This window comes from Rutilus rutilus (genome assembly GCF_951802725.1).
Source record: "Rutilus rutilus genome assembly, chromosome: 21".
Lineage (NCBI taxonomy): Eukaryota > Metazoa > Chordata > Actinopteri > Cypriniformes > Leuciscidae > Rutilus > Rutilus rutilus.
This window is the reverse complement of record NC_140226.1, coordinates 4959281-4985811: the sequence shown is the minus strand read 5'-3', so window position 1 is coordinate 4985811 and position 26531 is coordinate 4959281. Positions and strand designations below refer to the sequence as shown.

The 26531-nt window shown below is 38.1% G+C and overlaps 1 protein-coding gene across 6 annotated transcripts in view; it reads right to left on the bottom strand.

The window, feature by feature from the left end:
* The window catches only part of myt1lb (myelin transcription factor 1-like, b), a 139216-nt gene that overhangs the window by 52052 nt on the left and 60633 nt on the right, over positions 1-26531 (bottom strand). For 4 of the 6 annotated variants that reach the window (XM_084393872.1, XM_084393875.1, XM_084393874.1 and 1 more), the window contains 3 exons: positions 7754-8172; positions 4230-4792; positions 1826-2264 (listed from right to left, as the gene is read on the bottom strand). In XM_084393872.1, coding sequence (XP_084249998.1) covers positions 1826-2264; positions 4230-4792; positions 7754-8172 — 1421 coding nt within the window. The remainder of the gene's footprint in view (positions 1-1825; positions 2265-4229; positions 4793-7753; positions 8173-26531) is intronic. The other 2 variants (XM_084393873.1, XM_084393876.1) reach the window with 1 other exon arrangement.

Below are 26531 nucleotides of genomic sequence, written 5' to 3'. Positions count from 1 at the left end.
AGTGGAGAGTGCCAGAGAACAATTGGGAAAAAGAAGGAAAATGTGAGTGTAAATTGGTAGCATGTGCACTATACTATTAGTCTTACTAAGACAAAAAATTCAAAACGCACATTCGGGGTTGTATTAGGCAACAATTTTATGGAATAAAATGGTGATTTTTCACTTTTTTTTTTATTTTATTTTTTATGCTGCCCATACACCAAATGACTTTTAAAGTCCTTTGATAGCTAATCAGCTACTCTTATACGTAACTGTGGATTATTCACAACTGCCTGTCATTGCCGATGTCAGTTCCACTCAAAACACATTTCACACTGCAGGACTTGGATCGTAGACAGGTTTAGATATTTAACCTGGTAAATATCTCTTGGGTGGGAGGTGCTTCTCTCAGATTGCGTCTTTGAAAACTCACACATTATTTATTGTAAATAAAACAAAGATTATTGGAGTATATATAAAAAAAAAAAAATCTGATTTCTATTTAAAAATGCCATGTTTAATTCAATGTTACAAAGTGCAATAATCCTAAATACCCTTCAGTGTAGCAATTGTCACTCATGAAAACAATTTGCCTGTGATTTCTGGCTTTTGTCGGTGAGCTCCCTTAATTGTCGGTGAGTGGAAAATCAAGGTTAAAATTGTGTATTGCATGAACAGCATGAATAAATGCGGGTCTAAATATAATTGGAGAGGGTATTATTTGCATTCATTAGTTAGTCATATCACTGACTTGATTAACTTGACCCCAAAGCAAAGGCTCCACCTTTTCAACATTTATTTTGTACTCTAATAAAGCAGAACAATGAGAGGGGGTTGTCCTCGTTGGTTAATGATGTCACGCAGGTGGTGGAGTAATAACTACTTTTAATGAATCTGTTTGAGATCGAATTAATGCTACATGTCATCTGAGGACTATCTCTAATTTTTCTCAGTTATTTTGCTTTATTTCCAGATTTAATCATTGGCTGGTTCTAACGTAATAGAGCTCGTTCGCACATGCGCATTCTTCAGAAACGACGCTTTAAATCTCGACAAACTAAACACGTAAATAACATTTGTATGTATTCTAAATAAAAGATACAGATTGTCCTGAATGTCAGCTTGCTTATTTTGCTCAAGATAAGGATTTATTAAGTCCACATGTCATGCCAACTAGAAACTCTGCTTCTAACCACAGGTCGAGAGCTGTCGCTCCAAACACACAACTTTGCGATGGTGTTTGCGAATGTTCGTTATAACTATGTTTTCAGGAAACATCGTTTAGTTGAACTATGCTGATAAAGACGGAATTAGCGACAGGTAGCTATAGTTGGCTAACGATGCTTTCGGGAAACACCCCAGTTCAGTCAAAGTCAAATGCGAGAAAAAACACACTGGACAGCTGCTTTATAGTAGAAGTTGAAGGTGTAACTCTAATTGAAAGCGACCGACGCTGTTTTTTCATGTTCAATCCTGTAAAGCTGCTGCTTTAAAGCAATCTGTTGTATAAAGTGCCATAGAAATGAACGTACCGTGACTTGACTGGAGAGCCGAATTGCAGAGCTGGTGCAAACAAGTTCACCTCGCTATGATCAGATGCTTTCTTAACTGCTGTTTTATCATTTTTGTGGTGTTTATTTTGTTTTTGAGAGGAAAGCACACACACATTGCATATGCATCTGATAGCCACTCTCAGTAAGCTGCTGCTCAGGTATTTTGAACTTCTTTTTACTCCCAGGCAAAAAACAATACTTTGCCTTAAGCATATTGGGAACTTATCTCTTAAGACAATTAAGTCTTGGTCTTGGTCGACCAGTACTGGTCGTGTTTTGTAATATGAGATTACCTTTAAGGTAGTAAGGCTTCTTTAGGCCATCGTGGTGCAGACGTGCCTTCCGCTCCTCGGCACAGCTGTGCCTCAGACCGTCCTCATGCAAACGCAGTCTGTCTCTCCTGACTGCTTCCGACGCCATTTTGTCCCGCAAAGCTTTAGTCCGCTCTGTTTCCAGCGCTATGGCCTTCTCCAGCAGTGACAGGTTGCCCTTGGTCATGTCGAAAACGTCCTCCGAGCGGTCGGACGTGACAGAGGTGGTGTCTTCATCGCAGTCCTGGAAGCACTTGTGCTCTGCGGCGCAGCTGGAGAAAGCCTTGGATCGCGGGCTGAGCTGCTCCTCGAGCTTCATCAGGTTGACCATGTCGGAGTAGTTTCGCTCGAGGACACGGCACTCCTCATGAGTCTGATGATGCTGCTGCTGTTGAGCCTCTTGATAAAGATGATGAGCCTGCTGGTGGGGATGCAGACAATTACCAGGTTAGCCGTTAACTGACAGAAAAATATTGGACTGATTGATGCCCCTGCTGAAAAATCCAGCATTGGTGGTCACCAGCATAAGGTATGTTTTGCATACTGGGACCAGCACGGTACGCCGGTTGCTGGTTCCAGCTGGTTTGGCAGAGCAACCACACCAGCTCAGTTTCGCTTGAGAACAGCATATGGCCATGAGGAAGTATATGGCCATGTATACACTGCAGATACATTTAGTTGTTAGAATAAAATCAAAATTGAAAATTCATATTGTTTCATGGAATATTGCAGTATTTATCATAAATGTGTGCACATCCTTATTTTTTATAATCCATGTGCCTTGTACTCTTTAATCAAAATAACTTCCCCTCCCTCTTTCAGAGACATCACTTCTTTTCTCTGATGATGTGTTTACTGGCGTGAGGGCGGGTCAACCTGTCACTCACATGAGATCCACCAATAGCAAACCACAACCATCCAAACATCCAATTAATTCTCATGGACAAAATCAAGCCATTTACATTTGTTCTTGATCGAGAAGCTCTTTCGCTCAGATATATACAGAGGTGCATTGCATATTATAAATAATCTTTTTTTCCACTCTATTATGCCTTTATAACAAGATGTTATGAAGTTTAAACAATGTTTTCTCGTAATAATGAGCTGCTAGATTGTTAAAACTATATGTATTTTCGTAATAACTGAATTATTTTTTTGATACAGGCTACAGCTAAATTTCTTTTACAATATTATTTGAGGCTTCCACTTTTCGAACGCAGACTGTGATAAAGACCTATTTCCCACCTTGTTACATCACATTCAATATATGTAGTTTTAGCAATATAATATTTCATTATAAATACATTGTTTTAATTACATAGTATCTCATTATTATGATTAAATATATAGTTTTAACGACATTACATCTAGTTATTAATACATAATTGAGTAGAAAAAACAATATGTATGTGGCAGCAATGTGCCACCATTGATATATACGTCACAATATCGATCGCAATGTCTGTTTCATGCCGACTTCAAGGCAAGTGTTTTTATTGTTGGAGAGACTCATTCGCTTTGTAACTTTGCAGATTGTTTATATGCACATATTACACAAAAAGTTAAGTAAAAAACAACATTATATGGGCACTTTAATCCTTTTCTGTACACACACAAGAGTGAAAACCACATTTTACCAATCCCAGTTAACTCTCGAAAAATGCAGATAGTGACACCCGCATTTACCCAATTTCTACACAGTGTGTACGAATCTGAACTAACAACTAGTTGTTAATGATGTATTTGAACGTGCCTCAGGAACGTTTCTCTCTTCTGAATGTGCGGTGCAAGACAATCCCAGGGAAAGAGCTATGAATCTTTACTCATTTGCACATATGGATTGCTTCTCAAACAGAAGGCTGCACTTCTCGGCTGCCACGTCATCGAGCGCTGAACGTCGTCTCAATTTAAAGGGTCCTTAGAAGGCAGTCTTCGTTTTGTTTCCTTCATTCAGCTCATTTTGCTCAGCTTGTCTGAGTTTGTTCAGCTTGTCTGAGTTTTTACTATTCAGTAGTTTCATAAAGGAGCTCAACCTTATGAAACTCCTCATCGAGCACAGTGTTAATTCAGTCAAATACAATTTATGCAATATGTCAGACCTTTAAGCTGAGGGATTTTTTTTTTTTTACCTAGGGAAACAGTTTAAAAGTAGTCAAATTCTGCAGGAAAACTGTGAACTTGGCAACCCTGCCAATATCCACAGCACAATCGGCGCCGGATTCAGAGTGTGATTTTGTTTTGCTAATGTTTGATTTAATTCTAATTTCTAAATCATTACTTAATTCTTAATTCTATACAATTCTAATCGTATCTTGTCAGTTAATTGTCGGTTAGCATGCGTTCGCTATCATAGGTTCGGGAAAAAACTCGAAATGAACATGCATACCTGCTGGTTATTGTTGAGCCGCTCGGATGGCTTGGTCTCGCTTAGCTTGCGCGCCAAGTCAAAGCACTGGTTGCGAAGACACTCCAAACTGCTCAGACAAACCTCCTCGTCACTCTTCTCCCCCATCTGACCTGTAATGGTGGCTCTGCCGTTGACGTTCTCGCCCCCGTCGTCCTGGTACGGCTCCTCATGGAGGTTTTCTGAGAGCGTGACCCCGTGACCCTGAGCCAGGAGCTTTAGAGAGTCCACAGTCTCTCTTACCACATCACTGTTCACATCCAGACTCAGCTCACCTTTCCTCGAGCCCTCCTCATCTTCGTCATCTTCATCGTCCTCGTCATCTTCATCCTCCTCCTCTTCCTCTTCTGCACTGTTTGAGGAGTTGCTGTTCATCTCGGACTCGGTCATGGCCCGGTAAGCAGCATCCTCTGCGATCTTGCCCAGGTTGAGCAGAGATTTGGCCACCAGTTCATCATAGTTCTCATATTCTTCGTTGTTGTTGTTGTTGTCCTTCTCCATGGAGGGGCTTGATCTGCTGGGACTGCAATTCATATGGTCACTCTCTGTGAAAGACAAGCAAATGTTTTCATACTACAGTAGCAGTTAAACTGAGAGCCTAACGCTTGCTTTTCGAAGATCCAAAGTGGATAATTTTGAAAACAAGTTGTAGTGTGGACTGTGAAATCTGAGGTATTTGAAAACAATAACGTTTGTATCCAGATTAATGTAGACCTGGCCTTAGAAATTGATGGGGACAATTATAGGCAGTGCCTATGAAGAGCAAAATCAGTAACTTATAAGGTTCTAATTTAATTAACATGCTGTCGACAACTGTTCATGTAGTCAGCTCACTAGGTTTTGAGACAAAGCCAATATCTTAGGTAAGAAAACAGCACAGGAAACAGGGTTAATGCCAATACACGTGGGCGTTTGATTGTTAATTAGACTAGAAGGCTCTGTCAGGTCTGATTGGAGAATGAGTGGAGGGAGTATGTGTGTGTGTGTGTGTGTCTGAGACACATCTCACGCCTACTCCCTTATTTAGCAGACATTCACAGACCACCAGAACTGAGCCACCAGCTCAGACAAATACTGAAACCATTTGTAGGCAACAAGAATGGCATCTTGTGTACTATTAAGTTAAGTTGGCTTTGTTTAGCAAACAACATGTGGCCATTCATTCTGATAGATAGATACAGACAGATAGATAGATAGATAGATAGATAGATAGATAGATAGATAGATAGATAGATAGATAGATAGATAGATAGATAGATAGATAGATAGATAGATAGATAGATAGATAGATAGATAGATAGATAGATAGATAGATAGATAGATAGATTTCTTCGTGGAAGTTTTGCATTTGGGGGGCTAATAAAATATAAAAACTCAGTCAAATGCCATCCAGTATCGTACTCGCTCTCTCTTGTTTCCTACAGACGCAGCCGCTGCCATTTTGCGACGATTGTTTTGTGCACTGTTGGATTATAAGACAACAAACTGGTACGATTTTAAAACAGTTTCATCTCAGATCAATATCTCTTTTCCCCATAATTATTTGTGTCGAAATACTGTGTAATAAGTGGTATGACTGTATAACGTATCTCTTAAATGTCCGTCTAGTTTGAACATGCCGCTTGCTAGCAACTGCTCTTTCCGCGGAAGCTTTGGATTTAAAGAGCTAACAAAATATTTAGACTCAGATCAATATTTTGTGTCTAATTATTCACTTACGTGGCAAGTAGCCGTGTAATAATCGGGATAATGTACATCCAGCCGGTTGTTATCTCAGAATAACCCCTTCAGGCTGATGTAAGATCCTGATCACCCTGTCAGGGGTTTATTCTGAGATAACAACCGGCTGAATGTACATTATCCCTTACGTATTTATTGTTCAAAATTAATAATGGATAGATTTACATTGGCTGTAATACGAATACTGTCCTATAGAGGGGGGCACAGGATTAGAAATCTTTAAAGTTCTCTTTTAATGCAAATAAATGCAAACTCAGAGAGCGCACCACAAGTTATATTTGTTTATATCATCTGGATACTCAATACTGATCGGGTGAATGCAGGTTTTAAACAGTTTATTGTACAGGTAAGTTAATCGCTGTTCTAAACCAATGTGCTGCAACATTGTGTCGTCCACACAGAAACATTCAGTTACGCAGGAAATTGCTGTCAGCGCTTTTCTGTGATTTATCAGTAAAATAGCTTATAAACTGAACAGTGCTATCATATAGCCTATTCCTTTCTGTTATTGAAGTAACTAAAACCCACAGCTGCACTATTAGAGAGAAGCTGCAACGGTAGGATTCATTCACACATGCAATCACTCTCTCACTAATCATTCAAATAAATGTAATCTTTACTGTGCTACTTTATCTGTATCTGATTTAGACCGAGCAGAAGAATGTGAGAAAATAAAGACCCATAGACAAAATAACTGATAAAAAATTGCTGTCATGACATGATACTGTCAAATGCCGCAGCTGTGCACAAGGCGACCCGAGTTCATGTTATGATTAGTAGCAATAAATATTGTGATGCTCTCTGCAAGACTGTAACCTTACACAGTATTCCATATAAGGAGTAACTGTAGAACCAATAGTATTTGTTGTTTAAATGGAAAATATATATTGTCCGAAATGTTTCCTTAAAGTCCCCCTGTAGTGAATAATTTTATCCCTTAAAACTCAACTTTGATTACCAAAATGGCATTTAAACGTTACGCGGTTCTATGAATATGCAAATGAGCCCCGCCTCCACTCACTCACACAGCTCAGAGATCCACTTGTTGACGATCACACGTTGATCTGATTGGTTACAAGGTAGTTTGTGACGTCAGAAACACCAGCGATTTCAAAGCGTGTTTTTGAGACTGTCTTTGGTTCACTGCAGTTTTAAGGAGAAAATACTCAGCAATGGTGTCGACTTATGAATTTACACATGGTTTGTCTTAAAGCATATTAAAAACACCAACTAAACAACATAAAATAAAAATAAACAACATTAAAAACTTTATTTTCACCACAGGGGGACTTTAAAATTTTGAAACTTTTTTTTATCAATCTAAATGTTGCTCATATTTGAGGGCATTGGCCCTGCCAGAGCGCTGCACTTCAAAGCTCACCTTCATTCGGAACTGAGCACCTCTGTTTTGAGAGGGCTGTTTTTAGCCTGATACTGAGACCGTATTGAAGGTCATCGCAAAATCATCCAACTGCACCTCAAATTACGGTGACCTTCTTCTAAAGATGCCTAACTGCCAAATCACCTCCTCTACCCCTCTGGAGGCTGAAATACTCACTTCACATTCAGGTCTGGTTTTGTTTCTGAACCCAAAAATAAAGCATTCTAATGCCAGATTAACCCTATAAAGCCTATTGTATTAGATGTGATACACACATTTCCAAGGCCAAAATGATCAATGCTTCACAGGGTTAAAACTGGGAGCCAAATTACTACATAATAACTCATTCTCTGTCCACCTTTTATGGATTTATTTGTGCCCTCACCTATTTCTTGAATTTGCTCCTCATTCTCTTCCTCATCTTCCTCTATCTCATCCACTTCTTCATCATCTTCCCCCTCTCTTTCTACTCCTTCTTCCTCTTCCTCCTGCACCACTTCCTCTTCTTCCTGCTCCACCTCTTCCTCTTCTCCATTAATCACTTCTACCTCTTCCTGATCATATTGTTCCTCGTTGTCTGTATATTCCTCATCCGCGTCCTCTTCTTCTTCCCTTTCCTCTTCCTCTTCCTCATCCTCCTCCTCTTCCTCTTTTTCATCCATCTCCTCCATTTTGTGTGTTCCGTAGCATTTCTCCATTGACTGCTGGTCTACGACTGTTAGAAAGACCTTCCTCTTGGCCGAGGGCTCCAGGGCGTGAGTCTCCAGGGGTTTTCTCTTCTTGGCGACGGGACAGCCATACACACTGGACATGGAGAGATAAGAAAAAGGCAATTAGCATGCTGGCTTGTGAATTGCTGGGCTTTAACACAGTCCAGCTCACTTAAGACCAAGGTACATAATTTACGGCACACAGGCTGAAGGAGTTTTGAATTGGGACAAATATAGCAGGCTGCATGCCAAATCATTTAGGGGTTACACAAGTGGAACAATCAATAGACCTTAGTCAGGGTAGACGCCAAATTCAATTTGCAATGAATGACAACAAAACCGTGAGACAATATATTTAAAGTGCCCACGTTGTCAGTAAACAGTACCTTTGCTACACTCTCAGAAAATAAAAGGTACAAAAGCTGTCACTGGGGCGGTACCTTTTCGAAAGGTACACTTTTGTTCCTTTTAGGTACTAATATGTAGCTTTTGTACCTTTTTTCTGAGAGTGCCTTTCACCCGTTTCACTTGAAACTGGCCTCACTTAAAATAGAGCCCCATCCCATCACGCCACACACACACCTGGGTCTGAACATAACAGGGGCTTGGGGCAAAAATACCCCAAAAATCCAAGATATGGTGCAAAAAATCTCTCTGCAATAGTTCTTGTTTTTAATATTTATAAGCAATACCACATGAGCAAGAGTGTCTAATTCTGGCTTAATCTAAGCCCTGTTTGTGAAACCAGGTCAAAATTGTCCATATTCTGCTCTATTTTGCCAGTGAAAACAGTTCCAAACAGTAGAGCCATTGCATGTCTCAGTCAGAGCAACAGTTTCAGTTTCGTTACTGAATGAATCCGCGTTTTTGAACGACTCGGTCTGTTCGACTCAACGACCTACTCGTAAAGACAGTAGACACTTGAATTAATGAATCAGCTGATTTGAAGGAATCGTCTGACTAAATTATTCAATGAGTCACTCGTTAAGACAACAATTTTCCAGTTATAGTATCATTTCATTTTAGCTTAAGGGCTGAGAGAGTGACGAAGATCGAATGCTGTTTTTGCTTTCCATCATGATTGTAACAATAGTTCTGGTTAAAGAGATAGAAAGCATTTATAAATAGACTATTAAGAGTGAAATATGATATAACTAGGAATGCCCCCTAAAAGTCGACTGAACATTATTCCACGAGAAGAGGCTTATTCGACCAAGAGAGAAAGAAAAAACGTCTGTTATTCAGTAATTACAGTAAGTAGGAAATCCAAACTTTCGTCAATCATCCATCAACCTTAAGTATGGCTTATCAACTGAAACATGTAAGTAACTTGGGCGATCATTCTAACGTTAACCTAGATAAACGTGCTCTATTATTAGGAGAATATCCAAGTGTTTGTGTGGAGTGTGAAAGCTAAAGTATTAGCGCTGAATGACATGGAGACGCCAGCGCGATTCTTTCCTAATAACAGCGGAAACAACTTAAAATACTCTGTCATTTTTTGTCATACATACAGATAAGAGTAAGACATCAATCGAAACTGTAAATGTTTTATTTGTGTAAACTCACAATAACAAAATGTTGTACTTTTGTCAAATAAAGAAAACCAACAGAATGTGCTTTCTGCCGTCTCGGTCTTCGTGAACTGGAGCGCGTCACAAAAATGAAACCGAAACTTAGCATATCGGCTACTTGTCTCACAGATATGAGAAATATTGAGGCGTCATGAGCAGCTGTAAACAGTTTTAAATCTATGGTATCTATGGTGTCAGTATTGAAAGTCCAAACAATGTTTTTTTGCTCTCGCAGCAAAAAAACAACAAAACAAAACAAAAAAGCAAAAACTAAAGTATAATATTGCAAATGGGAATGTGTTTGGAAATTTTGTAACATGGTGACATTCAGATTTGTATTGGAGTTTGTGTGCAGAAATTTTGCACAACAGCACAACCTGCTGAACAGATACATAGGCAACAACAATTTTCACTTTGCTAGTAAATTTCACAGAAAATGACAATGAAATGGCAAGCAACAAATTGAAGTAAACATGAAATGTTTAAGTAGAAATACTTAAATAGTATTTTCTATTAAAACATACTCCAATACATTTACTAACATTTTACAGTGTTAGTCTTTTTATATGTTTGTTTTAAATTAAATATTACATTTAAATATCCTAACTGGGTCCATAAACAATCATTTTAACATGCAGTTCTCATGTCTCATAAAGTAAAGCTATTTTATATATTTATGATATTTAATTTGAATAAATCTGAAATGTAACAAGCAGCAATTCAATTCATGATAAGACATCCAATATTTGGATGACCAACCATACAACGAAAAAGCGTGTGTTAAATTCCTGTCCTGTTAGAATTGAATGCGTTAAATCACTAATGCCCTGGGCCCGGTTTCCCGATAACGCTCACTCTTAGCCTGCTAAGAAGACTCGAAAGATATATCTTACCAAATTTGTTTATTTTCCTAAGTGTGTTCCCCGAACTATACCTTAGGAAGCCGCTTAAGATATACCTTCTTACGTGGGACGTTACCCGGTGCTGTCCATGCCAATGGTGCTGAATTGTTTGATATCGATGGCTCGAGAATCAATTATTCTCTCGTGCAGGGGCTGTTTATGTGAAAAAGCGGTCATCTTTATAAAAGAAGCACTTCAGAAATAGTTGAAATTTCAATTTATTATGATTATTGGATATTATAAAAAAATAATTCAAACTATAATAGCCTATAAAAGCGTAGCCTACATATTTTAAAATTGTAACAATACATTCAAAAATATTGTTCTTGTGTAAATACTTCCCAGCATTTCAGTAATAAAAGTTTACATCTTGCGTACGGTGCTCGGCAGTGATCAAAAAGGATTTAAACCGTGAATTTTGAATCTCTTGTAAACTCGGAGATGTGGATTCAGACGGCAATTAAATTACCACACGACCTGTTTGTCAAAAAACAGAAGGTACTAATTTGGCCATGGATTTTTACGCGGATTGGGTGAGAAAAACACTGATATTATGGATTCGGACGCCACTAAAATCACCGACTTACCCCTGTAAATGTTTAAAATACCGGACGAGCCCATGAGAAACAATATTAGCGTCCGAATAGGACTTAACTGACAGTAGCCTATGCTTTCACTGGCCTTTAAAAGAGCGTTTTAATTAAATTAATAATATTGTATAATAATATAATTAAAAATCTAACAACAATCAGTGTAATGACAATTTTATTCTTTGCATGAAAACACTTGAATTAGCCTAATGTAATACTGTCTGGGTGTATTAAAACTTCAGAATTATATTCATTTAGACCTGCAACAACGCTAAGAGAGAGCTACGAATGGTCCAGACCAACCTTACGAAAGTGTGACTTACAAAAGATATACTTAGCGTACGAACGTTTCGGGAACCGTCCCATAAGGTTAAGAGAGAGGTTAAGGAATAGGTTAAGAACTACTTAGAGATAAGAACGCTTTGGGAAACCGGGCCCTGGTAACTTTAGCAGTCATGTACACACACACACACGCGCGCGCGCGTGCGCACGCACACTCACAATACCTTGCAGCTGTGAGATTAAGAGGTGATTAATTGCATTTTATACCTTCAGCAAATATATATCTTACAGATCCTCCCAGCAGGAGCAGGAGCAGGAGCAGGTGATTGTATCATCCAATAATCAGTGTATTGATCCAGTGTTCAGACCAGCGGACATCATGAGTTCTTTTCATTTGAGCCAGAGAGAGTGAATAACAACCCTTTCCCTCAACAGTCTAGCCTTGCACACAGCCGGCTAACTGGACATTTGCTAACTTGCTTTTTTATTTGATCAATTTGATAACTATTTTATTAATTGAGGGACTTATCATTTGAATTACTGTATAAATATGTGTGCTTCGCTGTTACAGTTTTTCTGAATTGCTAAAACACTAAACCCCATTCTCTGAACCAAATTCTCAATAGTCTAAACCAATTTGTGGAATAAATCACTCCTTCTGTAAAACATTAAACAAGTTCAGGCCGTTAAAACACTGTTTGCAAATCTCATGCACTCTTTTTGCAAAACTCTAAACACATTCTCACTCACTAAAACACATTTCGCACTGTGATGCACTTACGTTTCAAAATGCTAAACACAGGCAGGCGAAAGTTAAACACAACTGCAACACAGTTGTCATCATTTACACACAACGACTCAAAATTGTTCACACTTATTTCTAATGATGTGACCAAACCAACTGTACACTATACAAGTCAGTTCAGAGTCCCAAAATTGACTCAAAATGTTGCACTGAATGTTGATATCAACAATGGATGGAAACAATATAAGAGGGAGAGGAGGAAGAGTATGTGCATAAGAGGAGGTGAACAAGCAGGATGAGGATGAGGACGAGGAAGAGCAGGTGTGGAGAATGTTGTCAAGGCTGGATCTGGCTTTAGGGTTTTTCCCTTTGCCTGTAAACATGATATTGTCTGTGATGTGGAGAAACTCCTCCGGCCGGACCCAACATGAAGACATGATGCAGAATCAATCTCTCATTGACCTTGATTCTGCAGTTGCACAACTCTTCTGAGAGACTAAAACATGCTTTTCATTTAGAGTTTTTTACTGTAACCTTTTTGTCTTTTGCAGTTGAGTCACTGTATTTACACAGTGTGCAAGAGCTGAATATACAGACATTCGATGGGCCTAGTATATCCATTACAATACTACACTTGCAGTGCATACAGTATACCATTGATTCACCTTACTACTGTACGTTGTCATTACTATACTTTTTTACGTAATTGCAAAATTAGTTTACTTTGTTACAATATACTTTATTTTCCTGTAACTGCATGCTTTGGATTCTGTGTTCTCCATTTTTTTATGTAGTGTCTAATAATGATCTGTAGTGTTTATAATATTGACTCGTGTGGGTATGATCTGAGAGCATTGTTAGATTTTGAGCACAGATAAAATGGTTTTGAGGCAATTGTTTGATTTTGCCAGAAAAGTCAGAGGTTCTCTGAATGTGGTTTGAAAATTAGTTTTGTGTTCAAGGTTTTGAGAAAGTGAGTGATGGTTTCAAGAAATGTGTTTTAGCAATTCAGAAAAACTTGAATAAGCTGAATCACTTAATAAAGCTGACAGCCTTGTACAGTCACATATCAAATGGTAACACCATGGTGCTCAGATACACAACACACACACATATAATGTATGTTACTGATTAATTAATTCATGTATTCATGATTATTGCAAGGTACATCAAGGAACAGCATGACACTGTTGTGGACATGCCTAAAAACATATAGCATTACCAATGTTCCATGTCTAATAAAACAATTTTATTTGCTAATGATAACAATCTCATAAAATTTTGTCTTCAATCTCTTTTTTTTCTTCTTTTTTTTCTACAACAGTTCAACTAAAAAGTATGTAAATAAAGGAAAAACCAAGAAGTCCCTCATGTCTTACTTCCTTAAGCCACAGATTCAGGATTTGTCATAGCTAGTGTAAAAGATGTGACCAAGCTTTCATTGCTTATTTCAAAACATCATATCACAACTAGAGACAATGGCTTGGGCCAGATATTATTGGAGTAACCAGAAATCAGCATGATTTTGTTACATAAACAAGAAGTTAAGGTACATTTTAGACACAATATTGCAATTTACCTTTTGCTCCACCACTGAAAATAATTCAAACAAAGCCAGAGCAGAATTATTTTAGTGGAGGTGTTTGGTTTCTGAATTATACCATTTTGTATTTTTAATTTTTTTTTAACAAATTGATTGACTGAATGATTCAATGACTAATCCATGAAGAAAACCACTTGTTTAATTCCTGAATAAATAACTACTTTAGAATGAATCGGTTCAAACAATGAAAAGTCCCAGTACTGTTGTCTGTCCATCCATCCATCCATCCATCCATCCATCCATCCATCCATCCATCCATCCATCTATCTATCTATCTATCTATCTATCTATCTATCTATCTATCTATCTATCTATCTATCTATCTATCTATCTATCTATCTATCTATCTATCTATCTATCATCCATATATCCATCTGTCTGTCAATCCATCCATCCATCCATCCATCCATCCATCCATCCGTCTATCTATCTATCTATCTATCTATCTATCTATCTATCTATCTATCTATCTATCATCCATATATCCATCTGTCTGTCAATCCATCCATCCATCCATCCATCCATCCATCCATCCATCCATCCATCCATCCATCCATCCATCCATCCGTCTATCTATCTATCTATCTATCTATCTATCTATCTATCTATCTATCTATCTATCTATCTATCTATCTATCATCCATATATCCATCTGTCTGTCCATCCATCCATCCATCCATCCATCCATCCATCTATCTATCTATCTGTCTGTCTAAAAAACCTTTCCAGAATATTTCCCCACCAATTCCACCACGTCTATCTTGACTCTCTGCCACAGAAACACGCATGTTTTTCCCAGTCTCCTCACATGGACAGGCAGCAGAGCTCAGGTCCAAATTAACCAGTGTCAACCGTCTACCCGATTGGCAGGATCCATCTCACAAGAATGTGAGTTTATTGGCCTGACCCTTCCAACAGGGCACTCTTTCATTTGTGAGACCACGACCGGCACCTCATTCCAGGGCTGACATCCCGCACAGCACCCTCGGCTCTCCCGGGATGATCCTCCGTGCAGTGATCAATAGTGCTTGTGCCCAAACACCGCAAAAGCACATTAAAATGCCACTCATCCTGTCTGACGGCCTTCCAAATAAATCAGGTGGCGTTCCCCTCAGGCCTGGTGTGAGCGGTCCGACAGGCAGCGAGAGGGGAAGAGGACAGAGAGCACTGGTGGTGTACAGGTTATACCCCGTCTGTCCTATCGCATTCACGTCAGTCAAATGAGGAGTGGGTCTTGCTGCACACACGCTTTCCAAAGAAACAGACTGAGAACTAAACTGACATAGTAATAATGAATGTTGCAGTATAGTATGCATGATTTCTAACAAATGCGGTCAATGTGGGATGAAATGTCATTTTTCTTATTACACAGCTGTCAGGAATACTTGACTCTGGTTGGCCAACCCTGTCGGTGTGTGGTCAAATATGTAAGACATAATGTATGGTCAGCTGGTTATTATTGAAAAATAAACCTTTCTATGGTGCATTGGAAACCTAATAACCCTGTTGCAGTTTATTTAGCAATAATGATGGCTGACTGTACATTCTTCCTTACACAGTGGTGAGATAGAGAGGGTAGAGGACCTTCAGAAGTTTGGGGCTTTGGTGTTTTGTGAAGTTCCCTGAAAGGCTGAGAACACTACTGTACTCATCATAGCTTTCTATAAGAAGTGTTTTACTGTAATTATGTATGGTAAGGGTCACCCCTCTCTGTGTATTTCTGCATATCGTGATCCGAGCTGAAAATCCTTTACCGAATCCTGATTCTATCATAGCATTTTAAATTGATTCTTGTTGGAAACAAGCAATTCACGATTGAAAAATCTGTTTCAAGATTTTTAGTCGATGCATTGTTACACCCTTAATTATTTGTCTATTATAATACATTGCATTTCACATCGCTGTTTATCTCCACAGGAATTGCCTTTGCATTTTGCAATTCTCTCTCTTCCATTTTGGCATGTTCCGCTGAGTCCTTACCAACCTAAACACTGTCACTGGTGCTCACACTCAGAATGTACACATACCTACAGTCCAGAACCAAGTACACTGAAAAAGATTATATTATTTAGCATCACTGAATCAACTTAAATACATTATTTTATACCAACAAAACTATTTGTATGGGTTAAATCAGGTAAAAATGGCTCTTTAAGGTAACAACTGTGGGTTACCAATTTTTTGTGTATAGGGACAGAGGTTGAAACTGAAATTTAATTTGGACTAATCAGTAGAGATGCGCGGATGGGCTATTATTTCATCCGCACCCGCATCACAAAACTCACCATCCGTCCGCCATCCATCCGCACCAACGTTTTTGACCAATTTTCAAAACCGCACCCGCCCGCCATCCGCTGATTGGTGTATACATATATTTATTATTTGATTAGTTCAACCGCCCGCCACCCGCCCGATTTTAATTTAAATATTATTTTTCGTCACGTCATCCGCCCAATGAGTCCGCGGCTGTGACCGCCAACCGCACATCTCTACTAATCAGTCAAATCTAGCGTGAAAAAAATCTAGCGTGAAAATCAGTTTAGTACATTTATCAGGTTTGCCCACTCTAGAGTTTATTTCTCCATAATCTATATAATTGCTTACAAATTACTATCCTCTGGTGCTCTTCGGCCTTTTTTTTTTTTTTTTTTTATTCATCGGAATGGTATGAAACTTGGTAAAGGCTTTGCCACTTGCTATGTGAACACAAAAAAATAAATCATGGACATGATTCGAACAGGTTAAATGGTTCAGAAAAGAATAGTCACACTTGTGCTCCTCGTGGTCAAAAATGAGCGCATTGGAAATTAATGGATGACAAATTTCATCTAGTAGAAACTTTTGGTACTGCAGCCAAACTAAATCTTACTGAAAGCTAATTTTTTGAGATTTCAGGCTCAAATTTTTTAACTCAGCTTGTTTAGATTTATGGCTTTGATTTTCTCACAGTTTTAGAGTAAAACATGTTTTTTGAAAATATATATTTCATATAAAAAATTTAAATAGTATTTTTGCACGTTTGTCATAACAATAAACGTAAAATTCTGTAACTTTTTTTAAGTTCACTTTTTAAAATGTTTTTCACTTTAGCAAGTATCTGCCAAGTGTCGTCTTTGAAAAGAGATCACACTTAAGTCTGTGCTCCAAAGCATTCAAGATTTACGACAGTTTAAGTTGGAAATGAAATTTTCAGGTCTATGCTCAAAAAGTGAATAAATGGATCATAAATACAGTGTAAATATAAGTTAGTACCATAAAATCCCCTAAACATACAAAATATTAAATAAAAAAATATAAAATATAATACATTAATTTCATTAAAAATTTCACATTTTTGACCGACACGCGAAGAGCACCAAAGTCATCTGATTCATTTAATTCTCAGGGAAAAGCTCAAATAAAGACCACAAGATATAAAATAAAAACAGACACATCAAATACTGTACATGAAGAACTTGAATATGACTAACCATGAACATTCATGAATTCATATGCTATAATTAACTGCAGGTGGCTTGTCATTGGCATTATATGCGCATCTCTGCGTGTTTGATGAGAATGGAGACTGGACATTAGAATGAAAGATCTGTGAAATGTGTGCATGCTCTGACTGCTGGTGTAAAAGCATCTCTCGCTGTGCCACTACACTGCGATCTATATGCGCGAGCAGCTAGAGTGCCGTCACCATGGTGATCTCCGGCTCAAATCCAAGTGGGATTTGCCATCTTGGCAGGCAGACAACGAGGAAGCCAGCAGGAGTGACTGGAGTACAGGAGGACGGAGAGAAGCTGAGAGATATAAGCACAACATTAGATCTAACCAAATTCTGCTTCAAAATGACTCGAACAGAGAAGCCAAACAGAAGAGCTTTAGTGTTCTCATACGATCATACATATCTGTGCTTCGACACCATTAAAAAGAGCGGGCAGAGGATGGTTAAGGGCAATGAAGGTCAGAGACGTGCTTTCAGCAACCAACCTGGCGAAGTGCATCTGACAGGCACTTGTTTGGGTATCAGCTCTGGAAAGCATTTGCACACTGGAAACATCTCATGTGGTGTAATGCATTAGTGTACACGTGGCATCAAAAGCAATGTAAACACATGTGTCCCTATATTGTCTGGTGTATATGAGCACCAAGTGTGTTCACATCATGTGGTCACAATCAAATAATTTCCATCACTATGCACCAGACCACTAGAAAAATGGGAAATGGCCAGTAGATACGCAGACACACTGCTGTGAGCATGTAAGGTAAGCTCGTAAGCATGTAAGGTTTCAGACGTACTCTGACAGTGTACTGTACGACCAGCTTACAGCGAACACTGAACCAGACTATTTAAATGTTGAGCAAGTAATCTCATTGGCTGTAGAACCAGCAGAGGCCAATCAGCTTGTGCCAAGCAAATAATGTGATCATGTGATCAGTCTGCGCCCTCTAGAGTAGGGCTGGGTATCCCTCAATAATTTTAGATTATCGATACTGATACCTTGACTTCGATACCAGTTCCTGAACGATACTTTTTCAGATACAAAATATAATGAAATCCGTTTTAACTCACACTCAAGCGCACGAATAAAGCTTGCCGCAAAGCACTGGCAAAAGTAGCCTAATGATTATGAATGTGTCGGGAAAAAATAGCAAGGGGACATTTTTATTGTGTAATAATAAACTAGTGTTTTCTGAGTCAGTGTTGGCTGCAAAGATGACGTTGCTGACTCGTCATCTCCGCCGTATAGTGAATGCACGCGTCTATAGAGAGAAATGCACCTTTCATTTGGATTACATAATCAGAGAATTTTTTTTTTTTTTCGATTTGAATTGTTTTGTTTAAAAGTAGAAATTTCAAGCTTTCTATATGCCTATTTCTCATGTCTGTGAGGCAAGTATCCTATACGGCAAGTTTCGGTTCCTTTGTGACGCACTCCAGTTCTTCTTGCAGTCGAAGACAGAGCAACTTTCTGCTCTTAAGTTTATTCCGTGCACTGTCAAGGGCTTCGTTAGATTTGTCGTGTTGCCGCTCTTGGCAGCAATTATCTTGTCGCAAATATTGCATCGCGCGCTGTTGGCATCGAGCCTGGTGAAATGTAGTCACACTTTTGATCTTGTCCACATCTTTTCCATCTATAGGTGTTGGGACTCTTACACACTACAGCCTCACGTGTGAGCCACGTCTCTGGACGTAACCAGTGCAAACCAGTGTTTTTCCTTGATATCTCGCCACAGCCAATAATTCTGCATGCTTATTGGCTCACTGACTATCGCGTGCGCACGAGAAACGTATCTTGTGCGCAGGAGATACGGTTTCTCGAGCGCACGCGATAGTTTCTCGTGAGCACGTGAAAGTCTGTATTTTAATTTAGGGGCTCCATAGTAAACCCTGGTCTAATCCCTGAAGAATACATGCATCTTTAGAGTTAGGCCAAAATAATGCATCTAAAAAGGGAGCACAATTTTGCTGCACTTAATAAAATGCTTAGCCCTAAATTATTTGAAATGCATATACAATTTACAAGCTAATAAACTTATTTTTTTTAAGTCATACATAAATTAAACAAACAAACAAAAGGGTAAGATTTCTGTAATAGTACTAATACACTGAGTGTTTTAAATCCACAATAACCAGGTTTATATATTTATCCTCAATGTATCCGATTTGCTTCAATCTCATACATTTGAATACTGAATATTGCTTGATCCACAGCTAGTCATATTTTAACGCTTCAAACTTTTTAACTGAATACATTTAATTGTTTTCGCAATGAACAGATTTATTCTGGTTTTAAGCTATTTGAATAAAAGCATTTTGAAAAGATGATTATCTAAATAAAATCAAACAGATGCAAATAGTTAAAAATAAAATATGCCTTGATTATTTGAGTGCAGAAATCTTACATAAGCTTTAAAGAGCTATAAACAGTCGAGACGCAGGAAACGCTCAGCATAAACACTTCCTCTATACCAGAGGTAAGATAAATGGATAGATTTTCAAAATGAACCCAGAATGAAAAATGAAGTGTAGGTACGTAGCCTTTCTTTTGAAAGTATGGAATACCTCGGCATCACGCGGACCCCATTACAGGTCTCCAACAATAGCACTTGATTAGACGCCACACACTGCCTATTGTTGGTAGACCTCCCTATGCAATTTGGTTTCCTCTATGCAGTCATTCAATCACATTAAGCCTCCATTAAATATGTAAATGTGTGTTGCAGTGGTGGGCTGTGATAGCGCGGGAGGGGTGTGCAGTGATTAATGGACCAGAGCACACAGGGATGCTTGACTAGCTCTGCTGATAGAGGAGTGAGACTGAAGGGTTGTGCTGAGGATGTGCCGGCTTGTCAGTCCTACTTGCTCCCAGCGTTTATTCGGAAATCCCGTCTCTCTCTTTCACTCTTATTCTGCCTTTCTGCCACAGCTAGAGAGGTCCAGCACTCGGCTATCGCGCCACTTTGTCCGCCTGAAATCCCGCCCTGCCAGCATGGCCACGTGCCAAAGCTTTTAGCGAGCGCTATCTGTCAAGGTATGAATAATACAACCAGCAGACTGTCCGCGGAATCCAAATGAGGTATAGCTACATCAGGACCAAAGCGCTACTTACACACTCACGCCGACAAAAGGCATTTATTGGAGCCGGTTGCAGCTATGGAAATGAGAAGGACCGGTATTCATGCCCTGTAGGAAAAAAGAACAGAGAGCAACACAACTACTGCGTAGCCTACATAAAGAAATAAATAAAGAACGACCTACAATGAAACAACTATTGATCATCTGAAAAAAGAAGCAGCAACAATTGTTAAAAAGGGGCAGTTAAAAAATATATAAATCAAAATTTGTAGCTTGAAAAAAATGAACTTGAACAATTTTTTTATTCTTTTTAATGTATTAAAAACTCAGGTTTTGTTGTAAATGATACCATGCAGTTCTGATGGCTAGTCTGAAAATTCACACTGAATGTTAAAAAGACAAAGTTGTCAGAAAACTTTATTTTACTGCATGTATTTACCCAAGAAAATAAGGTACTAATTGGACTTAACTTGGGTTGAGGTTAGGTAGTTATTACCTTGATATTGTAATTCTTTTATAGTAATGGTCCTGATATACTCATGGCGAAGTTCTTTAAAATGTTTCGCTTAGGGGTGAAATTTTCTTTTGAAAAAGTGTCCGTGTATTTTTCAATTAGAAGTACAACTTCAATTTCTACAATAAAGCGGCTCTCCAGTGTGTTCATGTTTTCGCTCGCGTCTGACCTCGACGGACTGAACAGAAGAAATGAACCGGAGAAGATTTACAAGTCAAAGAAGGCGGAGCCTCAGAGCCACACCCACCTATTACATCATCACCATGAACCAATGTTACTACGACGGTGTTTAGCAGCCGGAGTGAATTTTTCCAAGCTGTTTTGAACTCCCAAAATGAAGTCTAAACCAATTTCATTTTGGCCTGATTTTGTTTTGAAATTCCATCACTTGAAGTATATGGAGCCTTAAGTACGCACAGTAATATGGTTTCGCTACAGAACTGTAAAAACCGCTACCAAAGTACTTTTCAAACTGTTTATTTTTTATTACAGAGTACCATAAAGTGCCTCTTTGCATACTATTGTATGTCCAAAATGTTATTACCATTTTATATAAAAAAAATCATTGACTAAAGTGTTAAGCCCTGTTCACACAAAGAACGATGACTATAATGATAACTATATTAGCATCCACACACACCACAGCGTTCTGTTTGTTAATAGCGCATGCTGCAGTTTTGTCGTCTGCCACTTTAAATGCTCATTAAAGTCTGTTGGATTCTGATTGGCTTGATGTGAAAGTTACTCTGTATTGTTGTTATTGTTAGTTGTGGTGTGGACTCTGCTATTCTTTTATATTGAGAAAGATATTTATCGTCCTTGGTGTGAATGGGCCTTTATTCAGCGTGAGTGACCTTTCCAACAGCATTCAATCCCCTGACCAATACAATCTGCTCAGAAAGCTGTGCATTAGGAGCCTGAAGTCTCACACCCACATCTGCTTTACATCAATACTGCGACAGAGTACTTATGCAGTTATTCAGCTATGCACATTATTCATGCCGTAATCTGGTTTTGCTCTGCTTATCCCCTTCACCAGCGCTTTGCTAGCACACACTATATAAGTAATATCAATAATCTATTTACTGTTCCCATAATTACCTTGCGTTCAGGCAGTTGGGTAGAGTATCAATCCATCATTGGCTAGTTTACATATGAGTTTATACAACAGATGAACCATAAATGACAGTATCGCGGGCTATTTGTAATATGGGGTGAGATTCCGTTATGCAAAGAGCCACGGCTAAATATGATAAGAAATGTAAATATTAGATTGGTTCCAGTTTGGTATAGCAAAACACTTCCGCTCTGTTACAAAGCCTAGTGAGTCCACTGTCTGCATATCTTATAAGGCATCTTAAACGAAAGGGAACCTGAAATTAGTTACAAAAATGCACGTGAGTTAGCCTAATTCTGCAGTCTGTTTAACAAGTGCAGTAAAGGCCACTTGATGATAGTTCTGACTGGAAGCTCGTGATTTTGCCAAGATTTGGGTGTATATGTCACGCAAACATGGCGTCACTCAGGGAGATGTACATATTTACTGGTGAACACTCACTTTTAGGCAAATAGAATGACCATTTTTACAGTACATGATAGTAAAAAATGTTAAGTGTGTTAAACCAATACGCCTGCAAACAAATGTTGAAACAAATGCACTGAATAGCATTGCATTTATTCACCTGCAGTTTGGTATCAAATTATGCACCTTACTGTACTAAATGTGCACTTGTAGTGTACTTCAAATCTTGCAGATAACATAATATTAATGAAATAAAAGTATACTTAGATATATTTTAATTAAAACATTTTTTAAGAATGTCAAATTAAAAGTTGTACATTTTAAATCATTGTTTTAATAAGTAGTTTGTCGTGTTTAAAATAAGTTCAGTTGTTTTTGATGTGTTGACTAGCATACTAAAGCACTTAAAGTACTTGATTATAATAAAATAAAAACTGAAGTCTATTATTTGATATTAAATATTAAAGTTAATATATTTTAAATGTGTTAAATTGAAACGTGGACACTGCACATGTTTAATTGTAAATATATTTAAATACATGACATGAGAGTTTCAATAGAAATGGCATTCAAGTATATTTTACCTTACCGTAAAATACTTGTCAGCACATTCACCAGTACCATATTTCAAAGACAAGAGAAGTCATTATGAAATTACCTATGAAAACATTTTAAAGTTCAGCTAATTGCATTTAATATAAATTTAAACAAATTTATTTAGGTAACACTTTATTATTCAGTGTCCTTGTTATAAATGTTACAATCAACTAACCCTAAACCATATAAGTGCATGTTGTTAATTATTATTTTTCAGTACTTAATTACATGTAACTACAGTGTAACAAGGATGCCTTAAAATAAATATATTTTGGAAACACACTTTATTTTAATGTGTCCTTATTTATTTACAACCTTAATTACAAGCATTACCTATCTTACAACTACAGTGAGTAGTTGTTAGTTAATATTACTTAGTAATTGCTAGTGTAATTACACTGTAACAAGAACACAAAATACATTGTGACCTAAAAATTCATTTAATTGCAATTTACATGCAATTCTTAATTTCTAAAGTGTATTATTTCTGTTTAAGTATAAGTAAGTTTTTTTTTTAACAGTGTACAAACATGTACAAGCATCCGGACATGGCTGAATGTTGATAAGTAGTCAGAGATAGCAAGTGGGAAAACCTCACATCCAACTTTGAACAGTTCATGATGCCTTAGAAGACTGTTTTAAAGTCTAATCCTGTAAAGACGGCACAGTTTGCCTGACAGAATGCTTAAAAAATAGCAAAGGCAGGCTGTAAATAGTGGCTCCCTCATTAGCTGTGTTTTCTTATTAACAAATAATAACAGCAGTGCTTTGTTTTTACCTCTCGCCACATGAATTATTCAGCTTTTCGCCCATGACTCTTTTATGGAGCATCTTGAGCAACCCAGATACTAAATGTCACTCAAAACATTGATGTCACACACTGCTGTAGTCGTTTGCATGTGTGTGTGTGTGTGTGTGTGTGTGTGAGAGAGAGAGAGTGTGTATTCAGCATCAGCGCTGAATAATGTGTGTCACTCTTGTGTGTTGGTGTGTGCATCACATGTCATCTCGCACCTTCTCGATCAGAAACTCCAGACAGGAGAAACAGTTCGTAATCTCCTCACTTCGGAGGAAAGAAAAAACCTCTTGCTTGAGCGCTGCTCAGTTCAAATCCCAAACCTAATCCCAATCCCTGTCCTTCAGCCAGGGAAAATGTAAACGTGTAAAGGTCACATTTCACCCCCAAACCCCCGGATTAATTCATCCAGATGTCTTTTTATTTTTTAAAGAGTCACCCCTGGTTTCACAGACAGGGCTTAAGACTAGTCCTAGACTAAAATGTAAGTCTGAGCTGTTTCCACTGAAATAAACTTGCACTGACTGATCTTAAAAATATATCAGTGCCTTTTTAGTTTTAAGATGCACATCGGTAATGTTTTTTTCTAAGCATGTTTATAAAAATTACTTAAATGTCCTAATTGATCTATGGTCTAATCCTGGCTTAGTCTAAGCCCTGTCTGTGAAACCGGGCCTAAATGTCTTACTCATTGATGTAATACAGTATTTCACACTAACTAACAAACTAACAAATTACTTACTAACTAAAGCCAATTTTAGCACCATTAAGATGTATATTTAATATTTTTGCATTGTGACATTATTTTTATGACAATTAAGCAAGTTTTCTCTCCAATAAATAACTTAAAATATATACTTTTTTGTATACACACATACACACACATATATATATATACTTTTTTTTTTTTTTTTTTTTTTGCTTTATGATAACAATGAAAATACAAAACACAAAATCAAAACCATTACAATTTTCTTTAATCAAAATACAATTGCTTTCTGCTGATTGTGAATTTTGGGGTGAAATATTACCTGGACATGCCTCATTAAATAAAATCACCTATAAATGAAAGCATTGTATATATTTTGTGTTTTTTCTTCAGAATCTATTCTTGCATGTAGATTTGAATGTGGTTGGGAAGGAAGCCCAATCAATTATTTTTTTTTGTCGCCATGGTTACACGCCGCCTGTATAATTGCATGTCTGCTCTCATGGGGTACATGAGGTCGGTTTTGGGGGTCGGGGCTGACAGGAGGGTGTAACTAATCTCCCTCATGATCACTACCTGTTCCTGTCACCACCCCCTCCTCCCAGTGCAGATCGTTTTCTCATTCATCTTCTCTCCGTTCTTCTCACGGAGCCAAAGGTCTGCCAGACGAGGCTCCTGTAATTCCAGGGCTGTGCTGAACGCCTGGTACAAGAGCAGAGCCGTGTCAGTCGTTCAGCCGCGTGTAAACTGAGCAGAAACTAGTAATCTGGAATCTGAGTAGGCGGGCTGTGAATCAGAGTAGAGACCTGAGAGTTTAGATCATTGCGAGCTTTTGTGTTATGTGCTTCTAATAGCTGCTTTTTTCTAATAGCGCCAATGGAAGAATGGCACGACTGTATAAGATACAAAATGTTGACCATTAGCTACATCTAAGAGCATGTAATATCAAATTGTTTTTGTTGGTTGCTGATTGGCCGTCCTTCCACCATGTATATACATATATATATATATACATATAACAGAGATGCACCAATGTATCGGCCAACAATCGGTATCGGCCGATCAAAGCTCTTATTTTCAAAGATAGTTTAAAAACAGCCGATGATCGGGGCTGATTATATCCTGTCAATCAAAAGGGTGCGGAAAAACATGTCCGAATGCAACTCAAGAAAATGTCTCGTGTTGAATTTCAGGCAAGTTAACGCGACAATAACGCTTTAACAGTTAAAAAATAGTGACGTTAATGCAGGCTTTATTTGAGCCTATGAATCACCTGTAGTTCAAGCCAGGGTTGCCAGATCTAGTTCTTCCCTACACCAAACATTATGTGTAGCGTGTCCCGTCCAATAATCACAAAGAGCTTTATGCTATGTTACTTCTGATAAGAAACAAAGTCTCGTCTTCTTAAATTCTCTCGATTTTATCACTAAATTCAAACAATAAATGGCTTTTTGGCTTAATTATACATGTATGTTTGAATAAATTTGCCATGAAGACAAGTGCTTATGAAAACTGCCTTATGTGCAACTGAGGTCTAAACATTTCAGCTTTTATTTGAGTGTAAATATTCTATTATATCTGGAAATAAAACAGTTGAATATAATAGCTCTGTTGTTAATATTATAGTGTACCAAATGAGAGGTTCCCTGTATAGTTTGCAGCATTATTTTTTCCTTAAGAAAAATCTAACTATCGTTATTAGCATCGGCCGGTATGATTCGGTATCGTCTGAGAAATTTAGTATCGGTGCATATATGACCACCTTCCAAATATTGTGTTGGTCCCTCTTTTGCTGCTAAAACAGCCCTGACCCATCGAGGCATGGACTCCACTAGATCCCGAAGGTGTGCTGTGGTTTCTGGCACCAAGAAGTTAGCAGCAGATCCTTTAAGTCCTGTTAGTTGCGAGGTGGGGCATCCATGGATCGGACTTGTTTGTTCAGCACATCCCACAGATGCTCGATTGGACTGAGATCTGGGGAATTTGGAGGTCAAGTCAACACCTCAAACTCATTGTTGTGCTCCTCAAACCATTCCTGAACCATTTTTGCT